At 34.9% G+C, this 12,762-nt stretch overlaps 2 protein-coding genes across 2 annotated transcripts; both read left to right on the top strand.

Moving 5' to 3' along the window:
- Positions 1-206: 206 nt before the first annotated feature.
- Positions 207-7,873, top strand: LOC123560338 (lachesin-like). Its single transcript, XM_045352542.2, has 8 exons — positions 207-395; positions 1,017-1,301; positions 1,686-1,964; positions 3,174-3,452; positions 3,800-3,939; positions 4,425-4,596; positions 4,999-5,130; positions 6,774-7,873. The coding sequence occupies exons 1-8, from the start codon at positions 317-319 to the stop codon at positions 6,806-6,808; spliced, it is 1,401 nt and encodes a 466-aa protein (XP_045208477.2). The 5' UTR covers positions 207-316; the 3' UTR covers positions 6,809-7,873.
- Positions 7,874-8,687: 814 nt separating this feature from the next.
- Positions 8,688-10,968, top strand: LOC123560339 (uncharacterized). Its single transcript, XM_045352543.2, has 2 exons — positions 8,688-9,564; positions 10,450-10,968. Exons 1-2 carry the CDS (start codon positions 8,979-8,981, stop codon positions 10,905-10,907), a joined length of 1,044 nt encoding a protein of 347 aa, XP_045208478.2. The 5' UTR covers positions 8,688-8,978; the 3' UTR covers positions 10,908-10,968.
- Positions 10,969-12,762: the final 1,794 nt, after the last annotated feature.

Below are 12,762 nucleotides of genomic sequence, written 5' to 3'. Positions count from 1 at the left end.
ATTTCTTAGAATTAAACAGTACTGGAAGAAATGTCTGTTTGGACTGAATTGAATTATTTGAAAAATCAATTACTATTCCAAATTAGACGTATGGATAATGTTCTTTCAGTCCTTCATCAAATAAAAGGTAATGTAGTTCAATCGACAGTCATATCAGTACCAATCATAAAATCACATGGATTACCTTTCCCTGTTTTATTTATTGTCCCATATGATAAGTTATCAGTCAACGATTACACTCCCTTAAACTTCATTTGAATGTAGTTGAAAAATACTAGTACCACAGTGTAGCGATTGATTCAATAGAAAATAATTAATGGATATGTTGAAGCTTGATAGGAATAGAACGATTTTGGTTCTTTTAACCGCACTTTTGTGTCTTCTCACAATTTCGTGTAAGTAGATTCTAAATGTGTAGATGGAATTAAAGAAATGAACTGGATATTCAATTGTTTTTATCGAACAGAGACGTGGTTACTTTATACTGTTTTCCTGTGTTTTAGTATCAGACTCTTGCAGATTTTATTTTTCATTGAACAATGTCGACAGAATAGGCTATTATTTCTTGAACTTAAAGAGTTCTTGTGTTTAATTTTTGGATAAAAGTAAAAATAATCCTTAGATTATTTCAGAAGCTTGTTTTCACCTTTCAGTTTACAGCTCGAGTATGATAATACATGTGAGAATAACTCTCAGTACTTTCCTGACATGACCTACGTATGCCAGATAAGTAATAACCAGAAAATAAAATGCTGCTGAAATTAGTTAACCTCTAGTTACTTCTTAAATTAATAGATTTTTTTTCCACAAACCAAAATAGATTATTTATTTACACAGCCTGGAGACTACATCTTTATATTGCGCAAATGATTATAATTACGTCGTGTAATCACATATGATATGAGAATTGTTATTTCTAAGTTGTTTTGGGTGTGTTTTTTTCCCCATATAATTACTGACTCTTTCATTTCCTGATCGTTTTAAATTGTTTCTTTTATTTCTGTTTTTTTTTGCAGTGGCAACTGAATCTTCGAAAATTCGTTCTTATAAAATTTTAGAGGGAGACAATCTGTTGGTGATTTGTAATGTAACAGACAGTCCAGACATTGAAGTCTTCTGGACTAAAAATGACTCCAAAAACTCCTTTATGCAGCAAGGGAAACGTTTGGAAATTCTTGACATTAAACGGTCCTACACTGGAGATTACATTTGTCACGCGCTGAATACGTCATTTCCCGTGTCGGATTACAACGAGACAGAAGTGAATAAGACCGTTAACGTCATACATGTTGATGTTCAATGTAAGTCGGCAATTACATTTCGTGAAAAAGTCTCAAAATACCAGTTTTGCGTGATTCCATGTATAGATGCTGGCATATAAGAGACTGTACACTTGCATTATATTTCTTTTTTTCCAGAAAGGGTTTAGAAAGCTATCCATTACGCTATCTGTCGTTATAATGGGTATTATAAGTTTGCTCAATATATGATACTCAGTTTTTACTAAAACCAAACAAAAACATGTAAATGGCATTAAAAGAAAACTATCAATTTAATTTTTATGTTACCCAGGCAATATTTGGTTTTCTCAAGCATACACTCAGCATATAGCATAGATCTATATCATTTGCATAAATGATTTAAAGAGTAATTTCATGTAACTACTGCTCCTTACGTATTTTCAGACCCTGCAGAAATCGATTCATTCTCCATTGGACCATATGAATTGTTTGAAAATCAGACCTTTACCATCTCGTGTAATATGCAAGCTCATCCAGATCCAGCATGGACAATACGTAACCGAGATACTGGTCTCGCCTTTATGTCTGCCACAGCGTCAGCTGGTGCTACACTAACATCGCCTAGCGCACGATGTGAATATATGGGCTATTGGGAATGTACTGGGAGCAACGCTTTGAATAATGGCGTAAATGTTACAAGGGGACATAATATCACTATTTATTGTAAGTAGCATTAAGTTAACCTTAAATCAAGCTGGAGAAAGCAAATACAGCTCTTGTGGTGTAACTATATATGGGTTTGTATTAATACCGACCAATACCGTCAACATTAAATCGTCCCAATGGATGTACGCACGTGTTGAGTGTACTATTTCTGACTAACTTGGGCGTCTTCGGGCGGAATGTTCTTGACACGAGAACATGTTCGTGACGTTTTGGCGCCTGTTCCGGTAGTAAAGAATCACGCTCGAACACCAAGAACATGATCCGAGAACACTGTTCGCGGGTCAAAATTTTACACCACCTTTTACGGGGAGCACCAGGAACACGGTTCGAGAACACTCAACAAAATGGCGGCGAAAACAAGTTCTGCACTTTTGTCCTTTCTTCTTTGTTTACAGAAGTCTAAATACAAGTTAGCAACAATGAATCAACGGGGCAGTCCACAGTTTCAGTGTCACAGATATCCTGTAGAATTTGATATATTGTTATTGTTTCTTGTGGCAAAATGATGGGCGCAGCCATCTTGAATGTTCTTGATTGCACGTTCTTGGCGTTTGTGCGGCTCAAATTAAGGACACGGTTCTCCAATATCTCGCACCGACACTCGAGTTATCAAGAACTTCCGCCCGAAGACGCCCAAGGTTAGGGTTAGGCTTAACGTAGGTTTAATAGTGTTCAATGCCTGCGTACACTCTGTGCGGGAGATTTAATGTAATAGTCATCACCGGCTAACGGTACGGACATCACCTCCAAAGATCGAACGTTAGTAATGTAAGTTGGAAGGTAGTGCCAGATACAGATGACGCTCCAGGTCATAAAGCTTTTAAAGTGTACATACCAAGACATGGGAGAGTAATCCGAACGCCAGTTATTTAAATTTATAGGAATCTCGTTGTACTTCGTACTGCCATTGAACCACACTGCGTCCACTCTATTTTGTAACTATTTGACAATGCAATTATGGTCCATTTATTCCCTCGTTATCAACTACAACAAGTTTAATGTGTTTTTAATTTCTTTCCAAATGCATCGATACGGTAACAAGTCTTGGTTTGTACCAGTTGATTTTGGAACATTTGTTATATATATATATACACAGAATGTCTGTGAATTACAGACTGGTGTCGTTAAGTAAATGCAAGTCTTTATGTAAGCAAAGGATCGATTTCAATGGTTCTTTCTTCCGAACTAAAAATCCGCCTTTTCTAGGTTCTCCAAGGCCACAATACCAAAAGAACACGTATGTGGTTAGATCAACAGTCGGTAAACATATTGAATTGAAGATGTATGCCCAAGCCTATCCGAAAGCCAATTACACATGGTCAAAAGATGGCGGGCAGGATATTTCAAACATCACACAAGTAGACATTGGCGATGAAACTACTTTGTCATTTCCAGCGATGTCAGTACAATATTTTGGAAACTATACACTGAAAATGCAAAATGAATATGGAACTTATTTTGCCCATTACAGGATAGTTGCTGATGGTATGTGATTTTTATCAGATAACATATCGCACTAAAATAATGCATTACATGTTGTTTTTCTTTTTCAGAGAAGAAGAGTGACTTATCTATAAAGATATCAAATAAATTCTTTTATATATTGTTCGCTGGTATGGAACAACAAACTAACAAAAATATGGTTAAATCCTGATTTTATTTGTTTTAACATAATTCATACAGTATATTTGCTTGTTTACATAAAATTTCGAAGTATCTTACACACGTAAATTCCAGATCTTACACCTTTTATTCATGCCTACGCCGTGGCAAAAATATCGCATCTGGTTTACGCGTGGTGAACGATATTTTGTTTTCTTTCTGTTTCATAGGTGCACCGGAGACGCCGACAAATTTACAATTCTCTGACGTGACCTTTGACAGTGTGAAGTTACAGTGGACCTCAGGTTTTGACATGGGTTCACAACAACATTTCATTGTGATGAAGCTATCCGGAAACCATTATATACAGGTATAATAAATACAATCCTAGAGTTGAAAAACTCTGAGTTGGGGTAGCTGTCACTCTAATATAAATTACTCCCACCTGTAAAGAAACCAACCAAACTCAGACAATATGTAATACTAGTTTGCCCTTTTCTTTCTGCACGACCAGTATAAGCCGGGCTGCATCAAGGAGTGGTAGGATTAGTAATTTCTACAATTACCTTGGTTCTTGAGATGAAATCGCACAATGATTGTTGCCGACAATATTTATTAATAAAGGTTTTAACTATCTTGGGTTTTAATGTTATAATTGTTTTTGTTATATACTAGTATGATATCTGTTGATTTGCAGGCTTTCGTTTGAAAATACAAATGTATCTCATCTTCTTGAATTTTGTTTTATTTTTTGGTGTTTTGGTCCATTTAAATATACTGCAAAGTTAATAATTGCACGTGTTCACGTATGCCACTAAATGTTGCATTTAATATTGTTTAATCTTTATATTTCAGCTGTCGAGTTGGATATACGACAATTCGGTAAACCATGGTATCAATCAAAGTTGGACACATGTATTGAGCGGTTTGGTCAGTGATACACAATACAATCTAACCATTGTTTCCCAGAATGCGGCAGGATTCACATCGCCTCTTGCAAACCCATCCATTTCCTTTAGGACAAAGCGTAAGTTTTAGCAAAACCAATCGGGATTCTTTTCAATGTAAAACCGATTAACGGTGCGAACAGGGAAAAATTATCAGTTACGATAAACAGAAAACAATAGCATCATTCTTGTGAGATCTTTCTTTAGTGTCAACTGTGCGACATTGCTTTAAGTGACAGTGCCATGTAATCGTTATGCGATTCTGTATTAACGGCTACTTCTTAAAGTCAGAAAGGCGGCTGATCTTGTCCGTGACCAAACGGCAGTGCTCATTCAGCATCATTGCTAGAGAGTTCAGTGTCTTAATTAAGGCTTGAAAATGTCTCTGAGATTTTAAGACTTTTTTCTTCAGTTATTCGTTATTCAGTTGTTTCGATTTTTTTTCGTATTTATATTTTACAATGTAAATGTATTTGTTACAGGAATACCCTACGAAAAAAAGCATAAGGTTGACGCGAAGCTGATTGTAGGAGTAACACTCGGTACCATTGGAACAGTGGGAATGCTAGCATTTATCGTTTACATACTGAAATATAGACGACTTAGGACGTCGTGTAAGTATGATCATATTGTTTGTTTGATACTATTAGTACAGTATATGTAAATAAGTATATTATTCTTACCCTGCTAAATTTCTAAAATGAACTTGTCCACAGTACATTAACTGTTAAAAGGGGAGCTTACCAAAAAAGATACTGACAGAATGGCGAACAGTGCAGACCATGATCAGACTGCACGGATGTGCAGGCTGATCTTGGTCTGCACTGGTCGCAAAGGCAAAAACACTTGCCACCAGGAGGCTTAAGGTTAAAACAATATACCGTTGCAAGATATCTACGCTTTTGTAATCGTTTGATTTAGTATTGAAATGATATATGAGATCTGAACAGCAAAAAATATTGTTCTATTCTCTTTTCAATAGAATATTTATGTCATAGTATACATATACATCACACGAAAAGCCACTTGTATTAAACAGCCACTTGACTTAAGCAGACAGCTAACTTCCAATATAAATTTTTGGGTCTTATTTCACCTTATCTTAAGCAGTCACCTCTCTTTAGTCGGTCCCTTGGCTGGCTGCTTAAAACAAGTTTTACTGTATCTCACAACGAAATTCATTATTCAAAAGTATTTTAAAAACATATGCATAAAAAATGAAAAGTTTTGACAAGAACTCTAGAAAACAGCCTACGAATGTTTGCTATGAAATATTTGAAATTCTAACATGACCAGCAAATAACCTACATATATGTAGAGCAAAATCTATCTCGGGTTATTCTGCAATAAACCACTCGCGTGCAATGACGTCATCCGATCCAGGTGCGTAGCACTGTCGTAAAAAATAGTTACCATTTTTTCTAACACTGTTGATACTAGTATGTCGTGTTAGAATCGAAATAATAAGTTCCCGAGTGTGATTTATCGTAGTATAACCCGAGTGTTTCGTTCTTATGCGAAACAATATATCACTCGGGCCTACGGCCTTCGTGATATATTCTTACGATAAACCACGTTTGGGAACTTATTATTTCTTAATTAACAAATAATCAAGGCCTTCGTCTAATTTATTAGAGTTCAGGTGCGCAGGAATTGAACCACGATTGCGTTAGCCTGAGTGGTTTAATATCCAAGCATCTGAACGATGAACCGTGGTAATTAGACAAACCACAAGAAGGCATTGATAATTTTCATTCTTACATGTTAAATGAAATATTTTGGCAAAAACTATTATGCTGAATCGCAGAATATACAGAGCTTGACATTTTTCTTTGCTTAACTGGCAGTCAAATTTAGCCATGTTAGAATGAATAATAAATGCATGTGCATGTCAGAACAAATGTTTAATTCCTTGCCAAGTACCAGATAACAACACTTAAAGATATTTCTTTATCTTGAAAACATGTATTGCAGTAATACGTTGAATAAATAAATGTATTTGTAATTCATAAAAATGTGTTGGAGCCGACCCTTTTATAACTAATGGTGTATATATTAACTAATAGCTGATAACCAATATCCTCAGAATACATTTTGATAGAATAATTCAAGATTCAATATTGTTCCTACTGCTACCTCCAGAATTCATTAGAATATTTTTCTGTATTTCATACTTGCATTATAAGGAGAAAATTTTCTCACAAAGACTCTGTAACCAAATTGATGAATTTCAACTACTATACATTGTGTATTTCAGATGCAACTATGAGTGGCAAGAAAGGCAAATTCTGAACAAGTTTCCTGGCAGGGCAATAAGCATATGATCTTTGTTTGAACAAACGTGATGTGTGTGACTTCCTCGCTTAGAGGAATGTACAGAATTAAAAATGCAACGACGAATACTTGAAAACAGAAAGCTTGAACTGAATAATACTCAATATGGATTATGATGAGATTATATACTTTTATATTTCTACTGGTTTCCAGCACCAGAAATATCAATAATCTGAGTAGTTCTGTATACAAAGAGGATATTTGTTTGTTTCAGTGTAAGACTGAAACATCTTTCCACGGGTGAACACCAAATGCAGTATTTCATAAGTAACATAGTCACGAGAGAAAATGTAAGATATGGTGTTCATGGATGAAAAGAATTTTGATCTTACTTGTAAAACAAACAAATTTTCTTTTTATTTCAGGTCATTTGACTAAATTTACCCATTTTATAGTTTCTTACCAGTGAAAAATATATTTGATATTCTTAACTGAGACAATACTAGATGTATTTCACTCTAGTATTTCGATAATTCAGCGAAAAATATGTAAAAAGTATTAACAAAACGAAACAATTGTGTTTTGAAATTACGTGTAAACATTTAATACATCCCATCAGTTTGTAATTATATTGTATATTTGGTTTCTAAAAGTTTCATATCTAATTTTAATTATTGTATGCATACAATAGAATGGCTGGATGAATCATTTGTTTTGTTCTTTTTGCACAGAATATCATACAAATTCTTATTTATTCTGTGATCCAGCATTCACAGTAATATGATAAAACCTGATTCATGGATCCCTGTCAACGCCAATATTACATCTGTCACAAGGTGAGAAAAATGTGCAGCCAGACCGGTACTCGAACCCGCGGCTTCGGAATACCGTTCCGATGCTCTACCGACTGAGCTATCCGGCCACCTATGCATTTTCAACCCGTTTTAATATTCAAGTCCTATACAAATCCATGATATGTTTGCCACATACAGGGTATTTTGTTAGCTTATTCTCTCCAAGAAAAATACAGATTTGTAGAAATATTTTGTCGCTTTATGTACCATATCACTATACTATTTACAATGAGGCTATCGTTATATACTTAGATGTGCTTTGTTCTTTCTATTAAAAAGGTAATACAGCATGATTTCCATGTTCTTTTTTACATTTAACAATCGGTTTAAAACCAATATAACACTTCCCTTCCCCACCCTCCCCTCAAAAATTTGTTGAAATCTTATTTTTCCTACGCTGTCTGCTTATATAACATTAAGAAAATATGGGTTGTCCTGGCATCTCCTTATTTTCATATTGTATTAGATATAAATGATTATTTACACTGGGACTGGGCCGTTAATATTAATCATTGTTAAACATATAAATCCAATGCAGAGGAAGGTTGACGCACCAAAGTACCATATTCCCATCCCTCGTGAATGATATGTACATGTAGACAGAGGAGAAAGGGATTGATAACTGGAAACATTCAAAAGACACAAAGATTGAAATACAGACAGGCAGATCGACAAAAGAAAGGTCAAGTGATGGACTGACAAGTGTCTACAAATCGTAGAAGAGTAAAGGAAAGAACCGACAAACATGTGATACAACTTTATCATATGCCTCTCACCGCCCGCAGACTTCAGATATTTTATCATTTTAACCTTGTTATTTGTTGATTTGCATCTAAACAGACAGAAGAATTATGTTACCTTCCAAAGAAATACTGTTAGTCCTTCCGTATTTGACTTCGCTTTCAGTTTTTCTTTTCTTATCTGTTTTACTTTTATCATTGTCAAAGCTCTTTTGCATAGGGAATACAACTTGCATTAACATGAAACTAAAGCGTGATTGAGCACAGTATATATGCATATGGTAAAGCATTCTTTTCATCATATTCAGGTATAATCAGAAAAAAGAGTTTTACATCGGGTAACAACACTGGAGAGTTATAATACATTACAAGAAATTTCCTATTCATAACATATCTATCTATTTAGGTGGACATATGTAAATAATGCCATTACAGGCAATTTAAAATACGAATTGTTGGATTGTCAAAATACGCATGCGTCTGTGTACAGGCAATGTTCAATTTCTTATCTCGTTCAAGTTCGTGCTATCAAGGTAAAGTTTAAATGGAATAATAGGAATATTACGACAACACATTTACAGAGAAAGTCTTAGAATGGAAAAACGTGAATTTTTAGCATTTACAGTATGCAGTTTGGCAGTCTGCGCACTTGCTACCACACTTGATGAAAATTCTGAAAATACTGTCTCGCGAAATGTTTTGTCGGAACTCGCGAATTTGAAGATTTCAAATCAACTTCTTGAAAAGCGAACTACCGCCTTGGAAAAAGAATGGAAAATGAGTGAAATACGGATCAATGACCTGGAAAAATCGAACAAAGCGAATCTGGAAATAATAAATGAGCTCATTAACTTAAACTACAACAGCGAAAAACGAGTAGATAACTTATCGAAGCTGGCCAAAGAGCAAGGAAAGAAAATCGCTTTTGCCGAGCAAAGTCAGAGATATTTGATGAATGAAATGAAAATGTACGATGAAAACTATAAAAATATGCTAAGTGTTGCTGAACGAAAATTAAGTGGTTTTGAAAATCGATTAAACGCTGCCGGGATGCTGCATCCAGATAACAAGTCTGTTGGAAAAATGAATAGTAACACAATAAATGGAACGATCATATCTAGTGTACAGATGATGGATTCCGATAAGCTACCGTCCACCTACAAACGCAGTCTTAATACAGGTACATAATGATTCATTCAAACACGATCCGAATGAAACAATCATATCTAGATTCCGATAAACTACCGTGATTTATTCTAACAATTTGTTTTCCTATAAACGAAGAAGGCCGAAACTGCGTGCTATTAAGGAGCCATATCTGAAATGATTTGGAGGACTGCAATAAAACATGGTGACAGAGTTAATTATTGCATGACTCATTATATAAATCACCGGCCCATAGTTGTGTCTATATTACCGGTCTATCATTATCTACAACACATATATATAAATTTACTGGGCTAATAAGTAAAAAAATTGAAAATTAGACTGAAAATTTATTTCTGAGGTCATGTGAAAAAGAAAGTATTTACATATAATAATAATAATAATAATAAATATTCTTTTTTGTTTTCGAAAGAATTAACAAATTTTAAAGTTAAAATAAGATATGACTGGATTATGATTAAGACTTGATAGATTAAAAATTTTAAATAGTTAGATAACACTTCATTGCGACTCGGATTTGCGTAACACTTGCTTTTGAAAAGGTATCGTGTTTTGTAATTTTAAATGTTTCTTTAGCTGCAAAAATCCGCACGGTATAACATAAGCGTGTTTTGGGGTAATGAAATTGCCAAATGCTAGACCACGTGTAAAATAACTCATTTCACAAGTGCAGTGTGACCCAGTAATAAATGCTTAAGCAGAGTTTCAAAACATCTTAATGATTGGAAATATACATGTTAGTGTCCGGCCGATTAGCTCAACAGGGAGAGCGCAGATATATGGATTGTGATGTCGATTCCCGATTACATAACAGAAATACCCAGTACAAACAAACAAAATATAACAGGGAAGGTATTTGAAATATAATATTTATAGATATACTCTTTTTGTATTTCAGAATCGATGCCTACAGTAAACAAACGCATTACACCACCTGGAAGTCAACAACGCATCGCTTTTTCAGCTCATCTGTCGCATGATCTTTCAGGTCTTGGAACCTCTCAGACCATTCCTTTTGATATCATCACCTTGAATGAAGGTCAAGCATTTGATTCTATTTTGCACACATTTATCTGCCCATTGAGTGGGATATATGTATTTCAGTCGGCAATATTGTCAGGAAATCACGACTGGATGCAAACTGAAATTGTTAAAGACGGACATGGTCTTGTAAACGTGGTAGCCCATGGTTCAAATGTTGAACACGGTTATGACCAGGGATTTAACTCCGTCATCACCGCCTGTAACAAAGGTGAGAGGGTTTGGGTCAGAAAACAGGCTTTCTTTGGCGGAACTAACTTAACTGGCAATCGTTACACTTCATTTTCTGGTTATCTGCTATGGAGTACAGAATAGATACTGACTGACATGCAGTAAAGCTTATTTTAAAATAAAGGTGTATCAGATTTATGATATGTAGTCGATTCAATCAGATGACCAGTATTACCATGCAGTAAATATGATAATAAAATAAGGTGTGCCATCTTTATGATACACGTACAAAACAAAACACCACTCTTTTTTTATTTGGGTTTTAGGGCACACCCGCACAGTATAACCAAACTGGACTAAAATTTGGTTTCACATCTCTTTCACATCAAAGTAACTCCCTATGATATTTTGGTAACGTCTTTCATATTACTAATAGTATATTTTTACTTTCTTAAAAATACAAATAGAATTTTAACAAATTAATGCTGTATCATTCAATATCGTAGGGGTGTTAAAAGATTTGATTAATCTAGAAAATATCTTGAACAGAAATGACCACAGATTTGCCATCATTTATATATTACCCTGTGCCATCTTTTCAGTGTCATTTTTCAATAATGCAAACAGATTAAGTTACTGAAGTACTTAAGTATGTCTTGTGCCGGTATTTTGGAAATACCTAGACTATCCAAATATACATTCGCACACATTGCATTTAACATGAAGCCAATATAATCATATGTTATTTACACCTAAAGTGATATCAACGAGTAGACAGCATTATAAAAGAGGGTTACTAAGAGTTATGACATTTTTTGACATCACCATCTTTTTTGTTCATGTCTTGAAGTTTAGTGGGATGTTTCAAACAGTATCAAAGTTTGTAAAGTTTGGTCATTTAATCTATCCAGTTTTCCTAACATAACTTGTATTTATAAGTAGCTGACAATTTCCTCTTATAAACTCGAGGTAGAAGTACTTTTCCTATCCAGTCAGTATGCAAAACAGACACCTGATCGGACATGTGGGCCAAGATGTCTTAGCTTTGTGCAATGGCACAACACTCCTTTCACAACAGGACCAATCCATTATACTTCACTTGTCTTAACTGTTCATTATCTTAACTATTTATCTGGACATTATATACGAACTAAAAAATTATCAAAAAACTTAAGCATTCAAATCATCAAATATTTGGTGCTGTTGTCAAGTTTTAGTAAACGGCAAGAATTTCATATAAAGAGGTATTACATCAATTACTGAGCGAAAATGAAAATGTCTCAAGGGTTAAGTATAACATAGCAAGGAAAATGAGAAAATGGCCATAACTCTGGTAATACTGATGAGACTTGGGGATGGGAAGGAGAGGCTAATAAGGATTGTTGTACTCCTCAAAACTACCTAATTATCAACACCTGCATTCCAAGTTAATAGTTGATACCTTAAATAGCTTTTAAGCTGCACTCCAACACAAGACACCAAGGACAGACTCGAGACCTTCACCTTAGACTTACCTACCGAGTTCATGCACTGTGCACATCGTCTCATCGCCAAGTCGTTACCTTGAATGGTTGTTGTCCCCTTTTTCCGAAGAAAACAAGAGGACCAAATGGTCCTAGGTTGGTCACCTGAGAACAGCTAGAACAAGGTACTTCTTTGATTTGACCGGTTGACCTATTTTTTGCCCCAAGATGACACATATTTGAACCGGACCTAGATTTCATCGAAATAATTGGCAGGATCAAATTTCATGAATATCCAGTCTAAAGTACAGCTCCTAACGCTTACACAACCTATTTCTTTGATTTGACCGTGTGACCTAGTTTTTGATCCAAGATGACCCATATTTGAACCTGACATAGATTTTGCCCAGACAAACAGCCTGATGAAATTTAATGAATATCCAGTCTAAAATGCAGCCCCTAATACATACACAAGATATTTCTTTGATTTGATCGGGTGACCTAGTTTTTGATCCAAGATGACCATATTTGAACCT

This window comes from Mercenaria mercenaria, chromosome 10, assembly GCF_021730395.1.
Source record: "Mercenaria mercenaria strain notata chromosome 10, MADL_Memer_1, whole genome shotgun sequence".
Classification (NCBI taxonomy): Eukaryota; Metazoa; Mollusca; class Bivalvia; order Venerida; family Veneridae; genus Mercenaria; species Mercenaria mercenaria.
The sequence above is the reverse complement of the archived record's forward strand: the minus strand, read 5'-3'. Positions and strand labels throughout refer to the sequence as shown.